The sequence below is a fragment of the Lottia gigantea genome (genome assembly GCF_000327385.1).
Source record: "Lottia gigantea unplaced genomic scaffold LOTGIsca_25, whole genome shotgun sequence".
NCBI lineage: Eukaryota > Metazoa > Mollusca > Gastropoda > Lottiidae > Lottia > Lottia gigantea.
This window is the reverse complement of record NW_008708752.1, coordinates 1819721-1836505: the sequence shown is the minus strand read 5'-3', so window position 1 is coordinate 1836505 and position 16785 is coordinate 1819721. Positions and strand designations below refer to the sequence as shown.

The window sequence follows — 16785 nt, the reverse complement described above, 5'->3', positions numbered from 1 at the left end:
CGATATGTTCGTCGTGTTTTCTTCGTTTTATTCAACTGAATTTAATGGAACTAATTCTGACCCATGGAAAAAATTTGCCGCTCTTTTGACAAGAACGGCATACTGCATGATGTTTTCACTAGCGTACAACCAATCAAATAGCTGCATTACATCACTTGAATCTAGGATTATAAAAATAAGCCTATCAGTACATATTACACGTAGTTTCAGAATAGAACGAGAGGTAAATTCTGCGGTTTAAAGTTACCTCAATGAACGACTTGGAATGTTTCGACAACGTATATGTAGACGTAGAAATGAACTGGAGTTTTATGCTCTATACTTCTTCACCTATTATGCATGTAGTGCTATGCAAATAAGGAAATTATGCAACGGCGTTAGTTTTTATGTGTCAAGATATCTTTAACGTGCTTCTTGTCCAATCCACACGACCGTCCGCCCTAGATCTGAAGCCTTCTCCTGCTTACTTATGGTCAGATTTACCTTGCATGTATTATTTCAGAGACCTTTTTCATTCAGCTTGCTTGGTATTCCTATTTTGCAAAATATCTCTTATATTGCAGATGGGTTTCGTATTCAAAGCACGTTGTTACAGATATTGGCACGAGGAAAATAGATAATGAAATTTCATAGTAAATCTGTCATTTCGTGTGGCCATCGGCTATTTCAATCAAAACACACTTAAAATAGAGGGTAAATAAATCAATTTCGTCCATTTGCTCATTCTACCAGTTGTGTTTCTTCTAAACAAGATAAATCGAGAGCATGTTGGACCATGTCGATGAGATTTGATTTGAATGATGTCGTACATATTTGGAATCAAGGGGATCTGGACACCTTAATTCTTTCTTTTTGATGGAGATGAAAACTTCTATAATGAAAATTCGTTTTCTTTTTCGTGAACACTATTTATATCAAGATGATGTATTATTAGGGTAGTAGAAATATTCGCTTAATCTCTCCTTTTTTGCAGGGGCATACCATTTATTAACTAGGGGTTCGCCCGTACATTTCCAAACAGGCTACGAATTTTCTTAATATTGCGTGTTTTGTGTATCATGGATATCCACAAATGCTGAGAACGAATGCTCCTAGGAATCTATGAATAACAACGGGAATTCTATATTAAATTTCACCGTTGCAATACCACCAAAGAACCCATCCAAACCAGAAAATGCCCTAGTTCTGCTGTTGCGGTCAATGTCTGGTCAATGTTCTTTTAAACTGATCTAACTATAAAGGATAAATAAAGATGTTCAACTTGTCTTATGGGTCCCTAGAGAACGACGTATTCTAACAAGTTATCGTCGTTCAAAGGATAGAAAATTAACTACACAACTCTCTCTAGCACATTCCTTTATACTTTGAAACTTTAATTTAACAAATTAACTGCATACAGTGGCACCATTACCATAGGGACTGCTTGAACCAAGTCCACGGGTCCCCATCCCTAAAGGGGTCCCACCTCTAAGGTGTCCCCCACCCAAGAACAAAAATACATAATTAAAAAAGAAATGTACCAAAGTATACCATTATAATCAAACTAAGCAACCAGTAATATATAAATTAATGAAATGGATTTAACTAAAGACTGACAATCTTTAAATATTTCATTAACAGGCAATAAATTGACTTACAGTGGGGTTTCAGAATGTAGGAGAGTATATATATGTTAAAAAGGGGAGGGGCCAGTTGAGCCACTGACTAACTGCATGAGGACCCTATTATATGAATAACATTAACATAACATTGCTAAAACGAAATGTGTGCTGATATGGCTGAAATGGAGTTGTACGTCCTATATATCTGCTCTTGAGGTCATGTAGTGTGTAATGAAGTGCCTTTACTGAGTAAAAGTTTCGGCATAAGCAATGAAACTATGCTGCAGAGTCTTGTCGTATCGTATTTCGTGATTTGAAGTTGTTGCTTTAAAGGGATTGCAAAGAGGTTTTCTGAATCTTTAATGTGTATCGGGGACATCAATTTGCACCATTCCAATTTTCTGTCAAAGATCCGTCCTGCAATTCCACTATAACTAAGCGGTTTGTGACTTTACTATCACAAATTATGATTATACTATAAAAGGACCTTAGCTATCAGTGACGTCATCAAACACTAAGTTTTGGGGAATTGCAGGAACCACACACGTCTGTTTGAAAATTGGAATGGTGCAAATCGCTGCCAACAGTGTCCCGTATACACATAAAAAGTTTTAAAACCTCTTTAGTCTTTACCATCCTTTTAATCAAATCATTAAACCTTAAAATGATTATTCCCAACGAGTACAAGAAAAAACATTCATTGTGTGCATCCCATATCTCCCAGTCACTGCATCTCAACCAAACTTCCTTGGAAATTGTTTTCGTGGTAGACTACATCCTTGCTGCCCTGGGTCAAAGCTGTCATTGCAGATAAAGGTATATGTCGAGTTACTCCATGTAAACCACAAATAAATAGTCTGCCTTATCAATCAACTTGCTCATTCAGACTTTATCAAACCATATACTGAAAATCTCTTTTCTTTGATGTCACGGAACCTCATTTCATTGATCACGTTTTCACAAACACTCTCTAATGTTCCTAAGGTTTTTAAATTTTAAACATGAAGCGATTCATCTAACCCATTAAGAGCTATAAACGCGACAAGACGAATAGCGATATGAAAAAAAAAGACTCTACAAAGAGATTGAAAGCTTGATTCTGTGAATGGACAGCCAAAAGGTATATTTTACATCACATCGAAATGTGCTCTGTTTAAATGCTGTAACTGGTTTGATTGCGTTTGTTGTCTTATCTTTTAGCACTTTATTTCTTCCCGTAATAGATTTGCTGTGGTGTTTTAACAACTTTTAAGATAAGCTTCCCTAATTGTGTGAGAAGTGCTCAAATTGGTCATCGTTTGGTTTGCATATTTACCACATACTGGGGAAGAGTGGGGCTCCATTTCAACTATCCGTCACTTTTAAAGAAATAAGATGTGGCTACAGTTACATAAAACCGGAGAAAGTGAAGATGTACTAACATCACCAAGACCCCTTATTAAAATTTTCCCCTGCAAATATCATCGAAATAACAAGCACAATTTTTTTTTTATTATTGCATAGATCATTAATCGATGCTGTTGCATCAATAATCGAAGACAGTAGCTGCAGTTATTATTGACAATCTTCAAACACTTGTAGTTCCTGTTGTTGTTGTTAGACCAATCGTCAAAAGCAGTCTTCATACATTCGTTGTTGTAGTTGTTGTTTCATCGATTCTAATAGGCAGTCTTCAAACACTTGTAGTCGCAGTTGTTGTTGTTGCATCAATCGAAGGCACTCTTCTGATACATGTAGTTTCAGTTGTTGTTGTCGCATCAATCATCAAAGGCACTCTTCTGACACATGTAGTTGCAGTTGTTGTTGTTGCATCAATCTTCAAAGACAGTCTTCATACACTCGTCGTTGTAGTTATTGTTTGATTGATCCTAACAGGCGGCCTTCAACTGCTTGTAGTTGCAGTTGTTGTTGTTGCATTATTCCTGTAGTTGCAGTTGTTGCATCAAACCATCAAAACAATCGTTCAAACAATTGTAACAAACTCTTGTTATCTATTTATTTATATAATTTTAAAAACTATTTTGATGTACGCATACTACTTTTACTAATTAGTTATCATAATATTTTGCATACGTCATAGAAATGAAGCCAACATCAATGACGCTGACTAAATGCTCTACAAATATCTATTCTACTAGTAAATAGCAACACAGATGAATAACAAATTGATCTACTTACATAACCTCTTATAGTGTTTTCCGATATTCATGAAGCACTTCCGTCAAATGTTGAATAACGCAGCAAATAAACAAGTCCTATGTAACACAAAAAGATTTTCAGTCAAAACAGGACCACTGTTATAGTTTTATCATTTGAGTTATTTTACTTTACAGAGTCCACTTTTACAAGTTAATTGTTCTAAATGGGCATAATTCCATCAAATGTTTTATATTAAGCAAAACTTTTTCCATTTCTTATCTATACCTTAAAATGACCATTTCAGTCTCAGATGACAAAAGAAAATGTTTAGTTCGGGCTTTTTCACAATTTCACATTCTGTCGTGGAATTGGTCTGAGGTATGTCCCCTGTAACTTGGTTTTGAACATCTGAAGTATTCAATAAATCAACGGAAACGAACAATAATCCATAATATATCCCAATTATGCAAAAACAACGTTTCTAATATGTCATAGGAAAAAAAATTATTAATCTTTGAAATGAGCGTGTTTAACTTCCAAATATTTTCTCTCCACTGAAGAAAAACAAGAAAAGTTTTCACTGTATAAAAAGCTGAAACAACTTGATTAAAGAACGGCACAACGCGTGTCGGTTTGATTGAAAAGTTGATAAAACTTGATAGTAACATGGAACATCATTGGTAAATCCGTTAGCTTCGCCATAAATCCTCGTGTATATACTCTGTAGAGTGAATAACTCGCCAGTTACACTACCATTCGCATGTAGACGATATAGATTTGGTTCTCGCGTTCAGCATCGATCGAGCTTGATCACACATAGTGAACGCATTAACTTGACATGTTTCAACCTGTATGTAGTCGTTTAATTTCCTATTAAACTATGAACTTCTCGTGCTTGCAGCATCGTCAGGTGTTCTAATCTGAAAAATATGTTATTTTTTTTTTATAATTCCTCTCCCGGGAGTTATATATTTGTAAATTAGCATACCCTTCTGCATTCTGAAACCTCTCTGAAAGTCAATTAAAGTCTGTTAATGGGACATTTAAAGATTTGTATTTCTACATTTAATGCTATTCCACTCATTAATATATTGCTGGTTGCTAGTTTTTTTTAAATTTGTAATTTTTTTCTGCGGGGCGGGGGCCTGTGGACTTGGTTCAACCAGTAGTAGTTTAGCCACTTGATATTTGTATATTCCATATGCAATTAAATGCAGTCCTATCTTTTTGCTTTTGGGTAAATGCATAAAGTATATTGTGACCAGTTTACCTTGCGGTGTGACAAAATTTTTGCGACCAGTTTACCTTGTGGTATGACCATATTACTGCGATCAGTCTACCTCGTGGTGTGACCATATTATTGTGACCAGCTTACTTTGGGGTATGACCATATCATTGTGACCAGTTTACCATGTGGTGTAACCATATCATTGCGACCAGACTACCTTGTGGTATGACCATATTATTGCGACCAATTTACCTTGTGGTGTGACCATATTATTGCGACCAGTTTACCTTGTGGTGTGACTTTTTTATTGCGACTTGTTTACCTTGTGGTGTGACCATATTATTGCGTCTAGTTTACCTTGTGGTGTGACCATATTATTGTGACCAGTTTACCTTGTGGTGTGACCATATTATTGCGACCAGTTTACCTTATGATGTGACTATATTATTGCGACCAGTTTACCTTGTGGTGTGACCATATTATTGCGACCAGTTTACCTTGTGGTGTGACCATATTATTGTGACTAGTTTACCTTGTGGTGTGACCATATTATTGCGACCAGTTTACCTTGTGGTGTGACCATATTATTGTGACCAGTTTACCTTGTGGTGTGACCATATTATTGTGACCAGTTTACATTGTGGTGTGACTTTTTATTGTGACCAGTTTACCTTGTGGTGTGACCATATTATTGTGACCAGTTTACCTTGTGGTATGACCATATTATTGCGACCAGTTTACCTTGTGGTGTGACCATATTATTGCGACCAGTTTACCTTGTGGTGTGACCATATTATTGCGACCAGTTTACCATGTGGTGTGATTTTTTTTATTGCGACCAGTTTACCTTGTGGTGTGACCATATTATTGCGACCAGTTTACCTTGGGTGTGACCATATTATTGTGACCAGTTTACCTTGTGGTGTGACCATATTATTGCGACCAGTTTACCTTGTGGTGTGACCATATTATTGCGCCCAGTTTACCTTGTGGTGTGATTTTTTTATTGCGACCAGTTTACCTTGTGGTGTGACCATATTATTGTGACCAGTTTACCTTGTGGTATGACCATATTATTGCGACCAGTTTACCTTGTGGTGTGACCATATTATTGTGACTAGTTTACCTTGTGGTATGACCATATTATTGCGACTAGTTTACCTTGTGGTGTGACCATATTCTTGTGACCAGCTTACCTTGTGGTGTGACCATATTATTGCGATCAGTTTACCTTGTGGTGTGACCATATTCTTGTGACCAGTTTACCTTGTGGTGTGACCATATTATTGTGACCAGTTTACCTTGTGGTGTGACCATATTCTTGTGACCAGTTTACCTTGTGGTGTGACCATATTATTGCGATCAGTTTACCTTGTGGTGTGACTATATTCTTGTGACCAGTTTACCTTGTGGTGTGACCATATTATTGTGACCAGTTTACCTTGTGGTGTGACCATATTCTTGTGACCAGTTTACCTTGGTGTTTCCTTTTTATTGCGTCTAGTTTATCTCGCGATGCGATCATGATTTTTGTAATCAATTTACCATGTTGGGATCTTTCCGTGTAACTTATCTGTTTGACCAATTTACTGCTATCAAGATACAGTTGACTATCTTCCTGTGGCTAGGCTCCACTTAAAACAGCGATTCTTCGCCAATTTACATGCATTTATATGACAACTGAACAACTGAAAGTGCCTAAAGGGGCATCAATTAACCCATCTAAAAGGTAGATCCCAGGTGTTTAAACATATTAAGAATGAACTCAAAGAGGCAATTCATTTCATTCATTAGAACTAAAATAGCACTGAAAACACACATAATCGCTTTTGAGTTTTTATTTTCATGTTGGTGTCATCAAAGTTGTACAGTGACATGGCGTGGTTGAAAATTGAGCGGGGACATTTTACGGAGTCGTATCACGGATTTAACCAAAAAATAAAAGCAAAGGCGCAAAAAAATTGTATGTTATTCGATGGGAACGGTTGAGTACGTGAACACACAGGTTGGCGCATCTTTACAAGTTACATACGGCGTCTTATACCTTGACTGCAATTACCTCATTTCATTATCACGGAAGGCTATATTCGTTAGCGTACAATCCAATCAATTCGCTGCATTTACTTCTGTGATACAAGAAAGTCAAGGTTCTACGCGCAGTTCGTAATAGCTTGGCATTGTGAAGATGAGGTTTGGGCTACTTTGAATTAATGAGACGAAAATATAAAAAAAAACAAGACCAAATTATCATTTAAATGACACAAGGCAAAAAAAATCCTCGCAAATTAATTCAACTGCTAAGAACTTTGAAGTGACACTGGACTCTCAACTGTCTGTTATCTTCACAATTATTTGTCAATGTCTATCGATTTTTATTTTAGAATAATCAGTTGGCCATATCATGCTTTATTTAAGACAAATTTAAAGGTATATCGACGTCTACTAAAAAGTAAATGAAAATGTTGAAGATATGGGCTCTATTGATATGTAGGTGTTAACATTATGAATATTATCATAAACACTGGCACTATTCAAACCATGAAGAGACAGAAACTGAACAGAGCTCTATTGAAATCAGGAAAATCGTAAAATTTTATCATGAGTTATGACCCTTGGTGTACCCAAAAATTTCACATTGAATACACGTTGACTTCAATTCAGATTTTACCTTTTACCTTTGGCAATAATTGTTGCGTCATATTTAACTCTTCGTTCAATCTACACTAAGAGTTCGGTAAAGTTCAGATGAAAGACTTGTGAACCTTTTTTGCTGTTAGCGATGTAGGTCACAGGGGAAGACTTAAGAAAATCGCATAATCCATCACAGGCGACATACATATATATAGTGTATACTATAAACTGTGCATATTCAAGAAAGATAATTACAAAAATACTCTGATAAATCGTTGACTTAAATTTCCAAAAGGTCATAGATTTACACAACAAGACATCTTTCTTGTATCTGGACACTTCCAGAACTATTGTCAGATGTTATTATTATCACAATCGATGAAAGGAAAATAATCAAGATAAATATTGTTTGATCTCATTGTTTACTTATTGAGTTTTGTCTCCATTTATCAAGTATTAAACTTTAAACACATTTTCATCTGGTAAAGCAAATATAAAACAATAACTTTCTATTGTGGACTATTGATTAATACCAACAAGTAAGATTTCTCAAGTTTAATCAAGAAGATTGAAATTAAATGTCAATTGCTCTTTTACCCTGTTTTTTGTGCGTTTGAACGCAGACATGCACCCTTGAATTCGTGTATTTTTTCAAGATTTCCGACAAACTGCTTGTAATTTTTAATTGAAGTGTTTTCGTTTTGCTTATTCAGCCTTGAAGACTTTAAGTTGTTTCAGTAAAAGACAGCTAGGAGGTCATTCACAGCTCCTCTTTCAGTTCGTCAATGGCACCCTCAACCAAAAACCAACTCTCTTAGGTAACAAACTCACTGTTTTGCTTTGAGCGTTTTTTCTAAAAAAAACAAAAACAGAAGCTGGGAACAAAAGGATTGCATCTATTTTAAAAAAGCATAATTCTGAAGGTAAACTTTAAAGATGGGTTCCTTTATTTTTATTTATGAAACTGAAAATGCTGATACTTATAGAAAGTAGAGGTGTTCTAAGGAAAATATCAGTTTGTCCATAATTAATTCATAATTAGCTAAATTAGAAGAGAATTACCAGCAGAATTCCAATGAGTGACCGATCAAGAAAGGTCAAAAATCTTTTTTGGTTTATCCAGACTGTACATACATGGACATTTATGATTGATTTAAACCAATTAATCAAAATGTTTGCTTAATTTGACAATAAAAAACATGGAAGACCATCTTGAAAGGGATTGTAAAGAGGTTTTCTTAATTTTTTAATCGGACACCTGTGGTTCCACTGAAATTCCACTAAAATTAAGTGCTTTATGACGTCACCTCTGGTTACTGGTTCAACGACGAAGTCAGTCTGTTAGTAAGTGTCCACTAAGAAATTACGTCATATTAAAATGCAGGCACAAGTTTCAGCGTAGTTTAAGTTGGAACACCTTCTGAAACAAAACAAAATATATGAGAAAGATTGCATATCATCTCTTCTAGACTAATTTAAAGGGAGGCAACCCTCTTCCATTCTTTTAACTCAGAATTAAAAGTTTAGGAAATAATATAGCTGAGAACCCTTTGAAAGAAAACGCAAGTATGGTGATGTCATGCGCTTGGACGAAGTAAACATTACACGACTGATGAGTTAAAAACTATTTTAGAGCTCAGTGTCAGCACTCAGCATACATGCAACTTTGGGGATAATTCTGTAAATAAATACTACATCCGACAAGGTTTTAAGCCTTCTGTTGTCAGAAGATTGTTTCTGAGTGAGCGACTACCAGCAAATATCTGATATCGGCCTGTACATCGAACCACAATACTGACCGAAAGTGTAACTTAATGGCAGTCTGCACCATTTATAACCGCGTTTCAGCGGTACTCTGGTACACAAAAGGTAGACTTTAAACTCCAATGTACTTTGTAATTTAAATATATCGACTCGCTGTATGAACACACCGATAATTCGTTTTTCTCAAGTACGACGGTCCCTGTTGAGAATATTTTCTTTAGAGATCCTGAAATTAATTGAAACAAAAAATATCAGTCAAAATAAACTAGCGTGACTGGCAGCCTTCTTCTTGTTTCCGGTTCAATATGCCACCTAACAGAATCATGGAACATATTCTATTTAAAATAGAGTTCTACTTTTTTTCTCATGTGTAATTACTTCCCCTCGATTTCCAGACGAACTCAGCTAGGAAGTGCTTTGAAAGTTGAAGAGTAGTCTCTTGGGAACTTTGTAAAGGAGTTGACCAGGATATGATTATCGAAAGCAGCCAAATCAATTACAACTGAAATTTCCACTTATTGTTAGAGATTGCGTGAGTTACTTTGTTTAATTATAAATGTTATTGTTCCAAGTTTGGAAGGTCTGAGTTTTCTACCATCCCAGACCTGTCTAAATCTCTTAACTTCTCGCTCCAAATTGATCCTGGTTTTTGAGTGTGAGTTGTGAACACTATTAATGTCTAGCTTAGCTGAAAATTTCCGTTTCTGAGACTAAAGTACAAATGGTCAAACGAACGACGAACCAGTCCGTTGAAGACAGTTATTCAAATTTGTTATTACTTGTATTCTTTCCCCACTCCCTTAAAAATCGAAAAGATTTCTCGACGTTGTGGCACAAACTTTCTAAATTTTATGGTCTATAAATTCCCCTACGTTTTGTTTTCGTTTGAAAATTGATATCTTCCCCCAAGGCCATTGACCGACGTATAGTATCTGATATGTGAACTACATCCTGGTTCCTTACAGCCGAAGGTGACCCTACTTAGAAATAGATTTAAAATAATTAGTAAATTGAATAATAAATAATTGTTGAGAGAAAAATGAGTGATGGTTTTAATCAGGTTATTCAATTCAATTGGATGTTGTAATAATATATATTATAAACTAGTGTATAAATACAGTCAGTATTGAAGGTAAAAATATCACAAATCTTCTGTTCTTCAAACTATCAACATCACAACCAGCCGACACTAGTAAGTTGATATAATAATTTTAATGAATACATTTTGGTATTTGGCTGTTGATATAATAATTTTAATGAAAACATTTTGGTATTTGGCTGCGCAAACTGATTCTAGTTGTGTCAATGCAGATTTATTTGTAGTTCAAACGTGTTATCGGGCAGTCATACTTTATATCATGTATTTGGTTCAAATTGTAGATAATGATTTTATTCTTTTTCATTTTCAGAATTCAAGATGAACACCCTCTTTACCATCGCCTTATGTTTGACCTTCGCCGCCACCACTCTGGCTTTTAATCCAATGATGGGCGGTATGGGTATGATGGGTGGTATGGGTATGATGGGAGGTATGGGTATGATGGACCCCTACATGATGGGCATGGGAGGACTTGGTATGATGGGAGGTATGGGAGGACTTGGTATGATGGGAGGTATGGGAGGTATGGGTATGATGGGTGGTATGTACAACCCAATGATGATGGGTTATGGTGGACTCGGTATGCTCGGTGGAATGGGCGGATACGGTATGATGGGCGGTATGCTAGGTGGAATGGGCGGATACGGTATGATGGGCAAATAAGGTACGTACTGTGGTTTCTGTGCTTTTGATCTTGTATATATATTGCCAAAATAGAAAACAATGCTCTTAACCACATAAATAACGTTTCATAATGTCATTACTTATCAGTTATCACATATTTCTATTGTTATTCAATTTAGTATGTAAACCACGTGATTTTCAAACCGACCTATGACAACTCTTCTACTTACGCTTTGTTATGTAATTATGAGCACATACACTATACTAGTGAATATACAGGCAACCCCTCTCGTAAGAAAGTGATCGTATTGACTGGTTTGCATTAACCGCCTCTTGCGACTATTTTGATAAAGTGAACATGGCCCCATGGGAATGATAATAGGGCATTGATTAATTCACGATCTATATCCACCTGATAATCATTGCTATTTTTTTTTTCATTTCAGAAAACCGTGTTCCAATTTCGAACCTTGTAATATTTGTAAAATACTTTTGAATTAACCTTATTTTTCCAACTATTACATTTCTTTGTTTCTTATACACTCCATTGTGCAAATGTGTAATGGCGCCACACCTGTCCATCCATTGCTTCGACCACATTTCTTGAAGACACCATATAGACTTAAATCGCGTCAAATTTGATTGTGGACATGATAAGACTTTTTACGTATTTTTAGTGTATATCAAGGGTTGAAAATCCGTCAATATTTGTCGAATCATACCCATAATTCGAAATTCGATATAAGCCTACAAACAAAATTTCATAAAATCGGATAAAACCTGTGGCCCCCGACGCGTTTATAAGGCAAATGTGGACGGACGGGCCGATGGGCGGACGGACAAGGTCGGCGACATTAGTCCTATATTTCCATATTAGAATGCGTGCGTTGGCCTATAATAAAATGCATTTATTATTTAACCCAAATGGAAATTTATATTCCTATATTACCCTATAAGTGTATTGAGTTAATAAGTAAGTGGCAGAATTATCACTCAATGGTTCTAAAACAATGGCAATATTCCGATGAAGTGACAGTGATTCGTTACATCCATATCCGAGTTAAATTAAGCTTTACGGAAACTGTCGAGGGTTGCCGAATGGATATAACCATGCATGACAACCCCCACAAGTAATTTCAGTTTATATTTGATTTTGTTATCCGTTATTGTTAAATTTATCGCCTTGTCGAATTTGAACGTATCTGAGGCAATGACCAAAATAACTGAAATATAAATGCACAGGGAAGCTTTAGTTTTAATTCATGCTGTCTGGCACACTACGAAAGTGGATTTACAATCAGTTAGATTCAGCAACCTATAATTCCGTAATAATATAATTCAGCAGTTTCTGTAAAGCAGAATCTGTCTCTGCAAAATTAAACATTCTAATATCGGTTTAACATTTCATAATCATTTTGGATCCATATCGTACGAAGGATTTGTTTTTATAATTTTTACAATAGCTCGTAGTCCTGAACGACCAGCCTCTGATAATCTAAATAACCAGAATCACGTGATAACGTGACAATATTGACATAGTTCCGGTAAATAATGCATACCATCCATCTGTTGCAAAGCGCTAGCAGAACCTTTACGGTAAACCATTTGCAACCTAGGAAGACTCGATTTACGAAGACAAAAAGGTAATATTCCAGGCCTCATTACATCATCTCATTCTCATGCACAAATTACATTTTCATTACTCGGAAATAAAATTAAATGAAATGAATGGAGTTTTACGTCCTACTTTTCTGCATCATGTGGGCTAATGAAGACGGGCAGCGCCATGCAGGGTGCAATGAGAAAAATTTTGCCAGGACAGCGGCATTAACCTGCTCTTTTTCGAATTCTAACTGTCGAGGGATCTTTAACGTGCACATCCTGTAGCACACGGGCCTCGGTTTATTGTCCCATCCGAACAACTAGACGCTTTTTCCATGTCAGCCCCTCGTACCTGCATCACTGACAGGGGGAAACCGGGTTGAAAAATCCGAAGGTATCATCTCGACCTATGACGGTATTGAACCCTGGACCTTCAGGTCTAACTCACTGAGCCACCGCGGCTCCCTATTCGGAAATAAAACACATTGATTCGACCATCTAAACAGCATATAACGACCTGCATCAACATGATTGCCGATCTGTCACATGAGGTGACAAATGAGATGATTTAAATTCTCCTTCACTCGACCACGTGATGGCCTGGACCCAATACCGACAAAAAATTACTGTCATTAAAAGGACAGTTGTGCCATTTTAGTGGGTTTGTTTTAGTCTTGAATATATGTAAATAGTCTTCAGAAGTACTAGAAACTAGGAATTTTACCCAGTATTTTTTATATATGTCTTTTCTATATATCACAGAGTATCTTAAAATGACGAGTCGTCATGTTAACTCGTCCTGTTAAACGCAGATAATTCTAGACACGCATGGAATTGAAGGCTCAAATTTCGACGGTGAGCTGATTGGCTTAGCTACAAAAATACCAATTTCCATCAAGATCGGATATTAACTTCTATTGCGTCTTCAAGCCAAAAACTACACCATTTTATTCTAACTCAGGATCTGTTCATCGAATTATTGCCAATTTCGAACTTCTCAGATATCATAAAGTACCCATTTAGACCAAGATTCACAAGATTCGGATAAAATGTGAAGCTTCTAGCGAGATTACCAATTTGGTTCATTTTTAAAGTCTCAGAAACGGTATTTTTAGCTCATTATCCAAATTTAAGCCTTCAAATCAGTGTGTGTCCAGAAATATCCACGTCTTTTCTTGAGACTCCGTCATATGTGTGAAATTGGTTGGATGGCATTATGAGTTTTTTGTGTCTTTTAAGTAGTTCTGGAGAATATTTACATCCAAGTCAAATCCCGAAAATGGCAAGCCATGGCCTTTAATAAGTCAAGGGCAATAAATCCATCTAATCTACAAGAAATGTGGTTGGAAGGAGAGGGGCGACAATTGGCCGCATTTAAAGGTTTGAATGTAAAACACAAATAATTGTAAAAAATATAAATTTAATACATGTATGTATGTAACAAATATTACATCGTTCTTAAATAGAGCACTGTTATCTGAAATAAAAAATAAATATATCGATGGTAAGGTTACCATCGATTAAACCACACCCCTTGATGATAATCAGATAAGTCAATGTTCTCTTTATCCAAATAACTTAGTATGAAGAATGAGAGGTTGCCCGTATATTCGTGCGTAACGTGTGTGATTTTATTTACAAAACAAATCGTATATAGACTCGTGTTGATTGTTTCAATTGATCACATTTGAGTTATATCATAGCAGTATTTACCTTATTTGCCCATCATACCGTATCCGCCCATTCCACCGAGCATACCGCCCATCATACCGTATCCGCCCATTCCACCGAGCATACCGAGTCCACCATAACCCATCATCATTGGGTTGTACATACCACCCATCATACCCATACCTCCCATACCTCCCATCATACCAAGTCCTCCCATACCTCCCATCATACCAAGTCCTCCCATGCCCATCATGTAGGGGTCCATCATACCCATACCTCCCATCATACCCATACCACCCATCATACCCATACCGCCCATCATTGGATTAAAAGCAAGGGTGGTAGCGGCGAAGGTCAAACATAAGGCGATGGTAAAGAGGGTGTTCATCTTGAATTCTGAAAATGAAAAAGAATAAAATCATTATCTACAATTTGAACCAAATACATGATATAAAGCCCGATAACACGTTTGAACTACAAACAAATCTGCATTGACACAACTAGAATCAGTTTGCGCAGCCAAATACCAAAATGTATTCATTAAAATTATTATATCAACTTACTAGTGTCGGCTGGTTGTGATGTTGATAGTTTGAAGAACAGAAGATTTGTGATATTTTTACCTTCAATACTGACTGTATTTATACACTAGTTTATAATATATATTATTACAACATCCAATTGAATTGAATAACCTGATTAAAACCATCACTCATTTTTCTCTCAACAATTATTTATTATTCAATTTACTAATTATTCTAAATCTATTTCTAATTAGGGCCACCCTCGGCTGTAAGGAATCAGGATGTAGTTCACATATCAGATACTATATGACGATCAATGGCCTTGATCATGATGTCAATTTACAAACGAAGACAAAACGTAGGGGAATTAGAATAAAAGCTAAGAAAGTTTCAGTCTCATTGTAAAGAATTGTTGTTCTACTTTAAATCACTTGGGAGGGGATTTTAAATAATCTTAAGTATATATAAAACGGTGACGATTCTAGGAAACACCAAGTGAAGGGGCCAAGCAGGGGCCACAAAATATATTTATTTATTTTTTGTATCCCCATATATGTTAATGTTGGCATATAACGTCACCACCCCTGTTCTGGAGGACAAGATAGAAGTTTTTGAATTGTTGCTTTTGAGTTAAATGGCGTCAAATTTGAATTGTAGACAAGCTAACTTATCTTATCCGGGTTTGATGAAACTTCGAGTGCATCAGTGTTTATTGATGAGATCTCGCATAAGCTCGAATTTTGCAATAATTGGTTAAAAGATTTTCTAGTTATTGCCCCTGACCTAATAATAAAAATGACTTGTAACGTCAGACAGTTTTATTCGATATTGGTGAAATTGTGTATGCATAGGCATATTGGTGACCATCTCGAAATTCCGAACTTGTTGCCTCTGTCGCGTTCACAAACCAAATGTGGACCGATGGACGACATGAGAATGCGTGCGTATAATACAATGCATTTTTTACTTAACCCATGGAAACAATCTAGAATTAACTTTATATTTCTATATTTTAAAATTGTATTGAGTTAATAAGTAAGTGGCAGAATTATCACTCAATGGTTCTAAAACAATGGCAGTATTTCGATGAAGTGACAGACTAGTGGTGAACGTCAAAGTAATGATAGAAGACACAGGAGACACAGTGATTCGTTACATTCATATCCGAGTTAAATTAAGCTTTACGGAAACTGTCGAGAGTTGCCGAATGAATATAACCATGCATGACAACCCCCACAAGTAATTTCAGTTTATGTTTGATTTTGTTATCCGTTATTGTTAAATTTATCGCTGTGTCGAATTTGAACATATCTGAGGCAATGACCAAAATAACTGAAATATAAATGCACAGGGAAGCTTTAGTTTTAATTCATGCTGTCTGACACACGACGGATGTGGATTTACAATCAGTTAGATACAGCAACCTAGACATTCGACATTTCTCGGCAGTTTCTCGGTAATGAATGGTGAATTTCATTGTGTCTTCTTGGGCGATAAACTTTATTTCCGGCTTTTCACAATTATTTGTTAAGTTTTAGTAATATTGTGACCTGAATATCGAATACTAGCTTTCAGGGGATAATTCTGACTCAAAATTTGTATTCTAATTTTAATGTAATGATCGGTTTAACAATGATATATTTTATTATCATTTTGGATCCTTATCCTACGAAGTTTTTTTTTAATTGGCTTTGCTGACAAATGCTAGTAGTCTTGAACGACCAGCCTCTGATATATAATTAATCAGGTGATAACGTGACAATACTGACATAGTTCCGGTAAATAATGTCTGCCATTCATTTGTGTGATATGTTGTAAAGCACTAACAGAACTTTTACGGTACACCGTTTGCAACTGAGGTAGAATCGGGTCATTCCAAACCCCGAAGCTGTGCACAAACAA

The 16785-nt window shown here is 36.1% G+C and overlaps 2 protein-coding genes across 2 annotated transcripts; one reads left to right on the top strand and one right to left on the bottom strand.

Annotated features, from left to right (window-relative positions):
• Positions 1 to 10780: 10780 nt before the first annotated feature.
• LOTGIDRAFT_160583 (hypothetical protein) lies at positions 10781 to 11582 on the top strand (the record flags this gene model as incomplete). The annotated part of the gene is made up of 2 exons (XM_009055695.1): positions 10781 to 11108; positions 11533 to 11582. The coding sequence occupies 2 exons, from the start codon at positions 10781 to 10783 to the stop codon at positions 11580 to 11582; spliced, it is 378 nt and encodes a 125-aa protein (XP_009053943.1).
• Positions 11583 to 12151: 569 nt separating this feature from the next.
• Positions 12152 to 14747, bottom strand: LOTGIDRAFT_160582 (hypothetical protein; the record flags this gene model as incomplete). The annotated part of the gene is made up of 2 exons (XM_009055694.1): positions 12152 to 12309; positions 14420 to 14747. 2 exons carry the CDS (start codon positions 14745 to 14747, stop codon positions 12152 to 12154), a joined length of 486 nt encoding a protein of 161 aa, XP_009053942.1.
• Positions 14748 to 16785: the final 2038 nt, after the last annotated feature.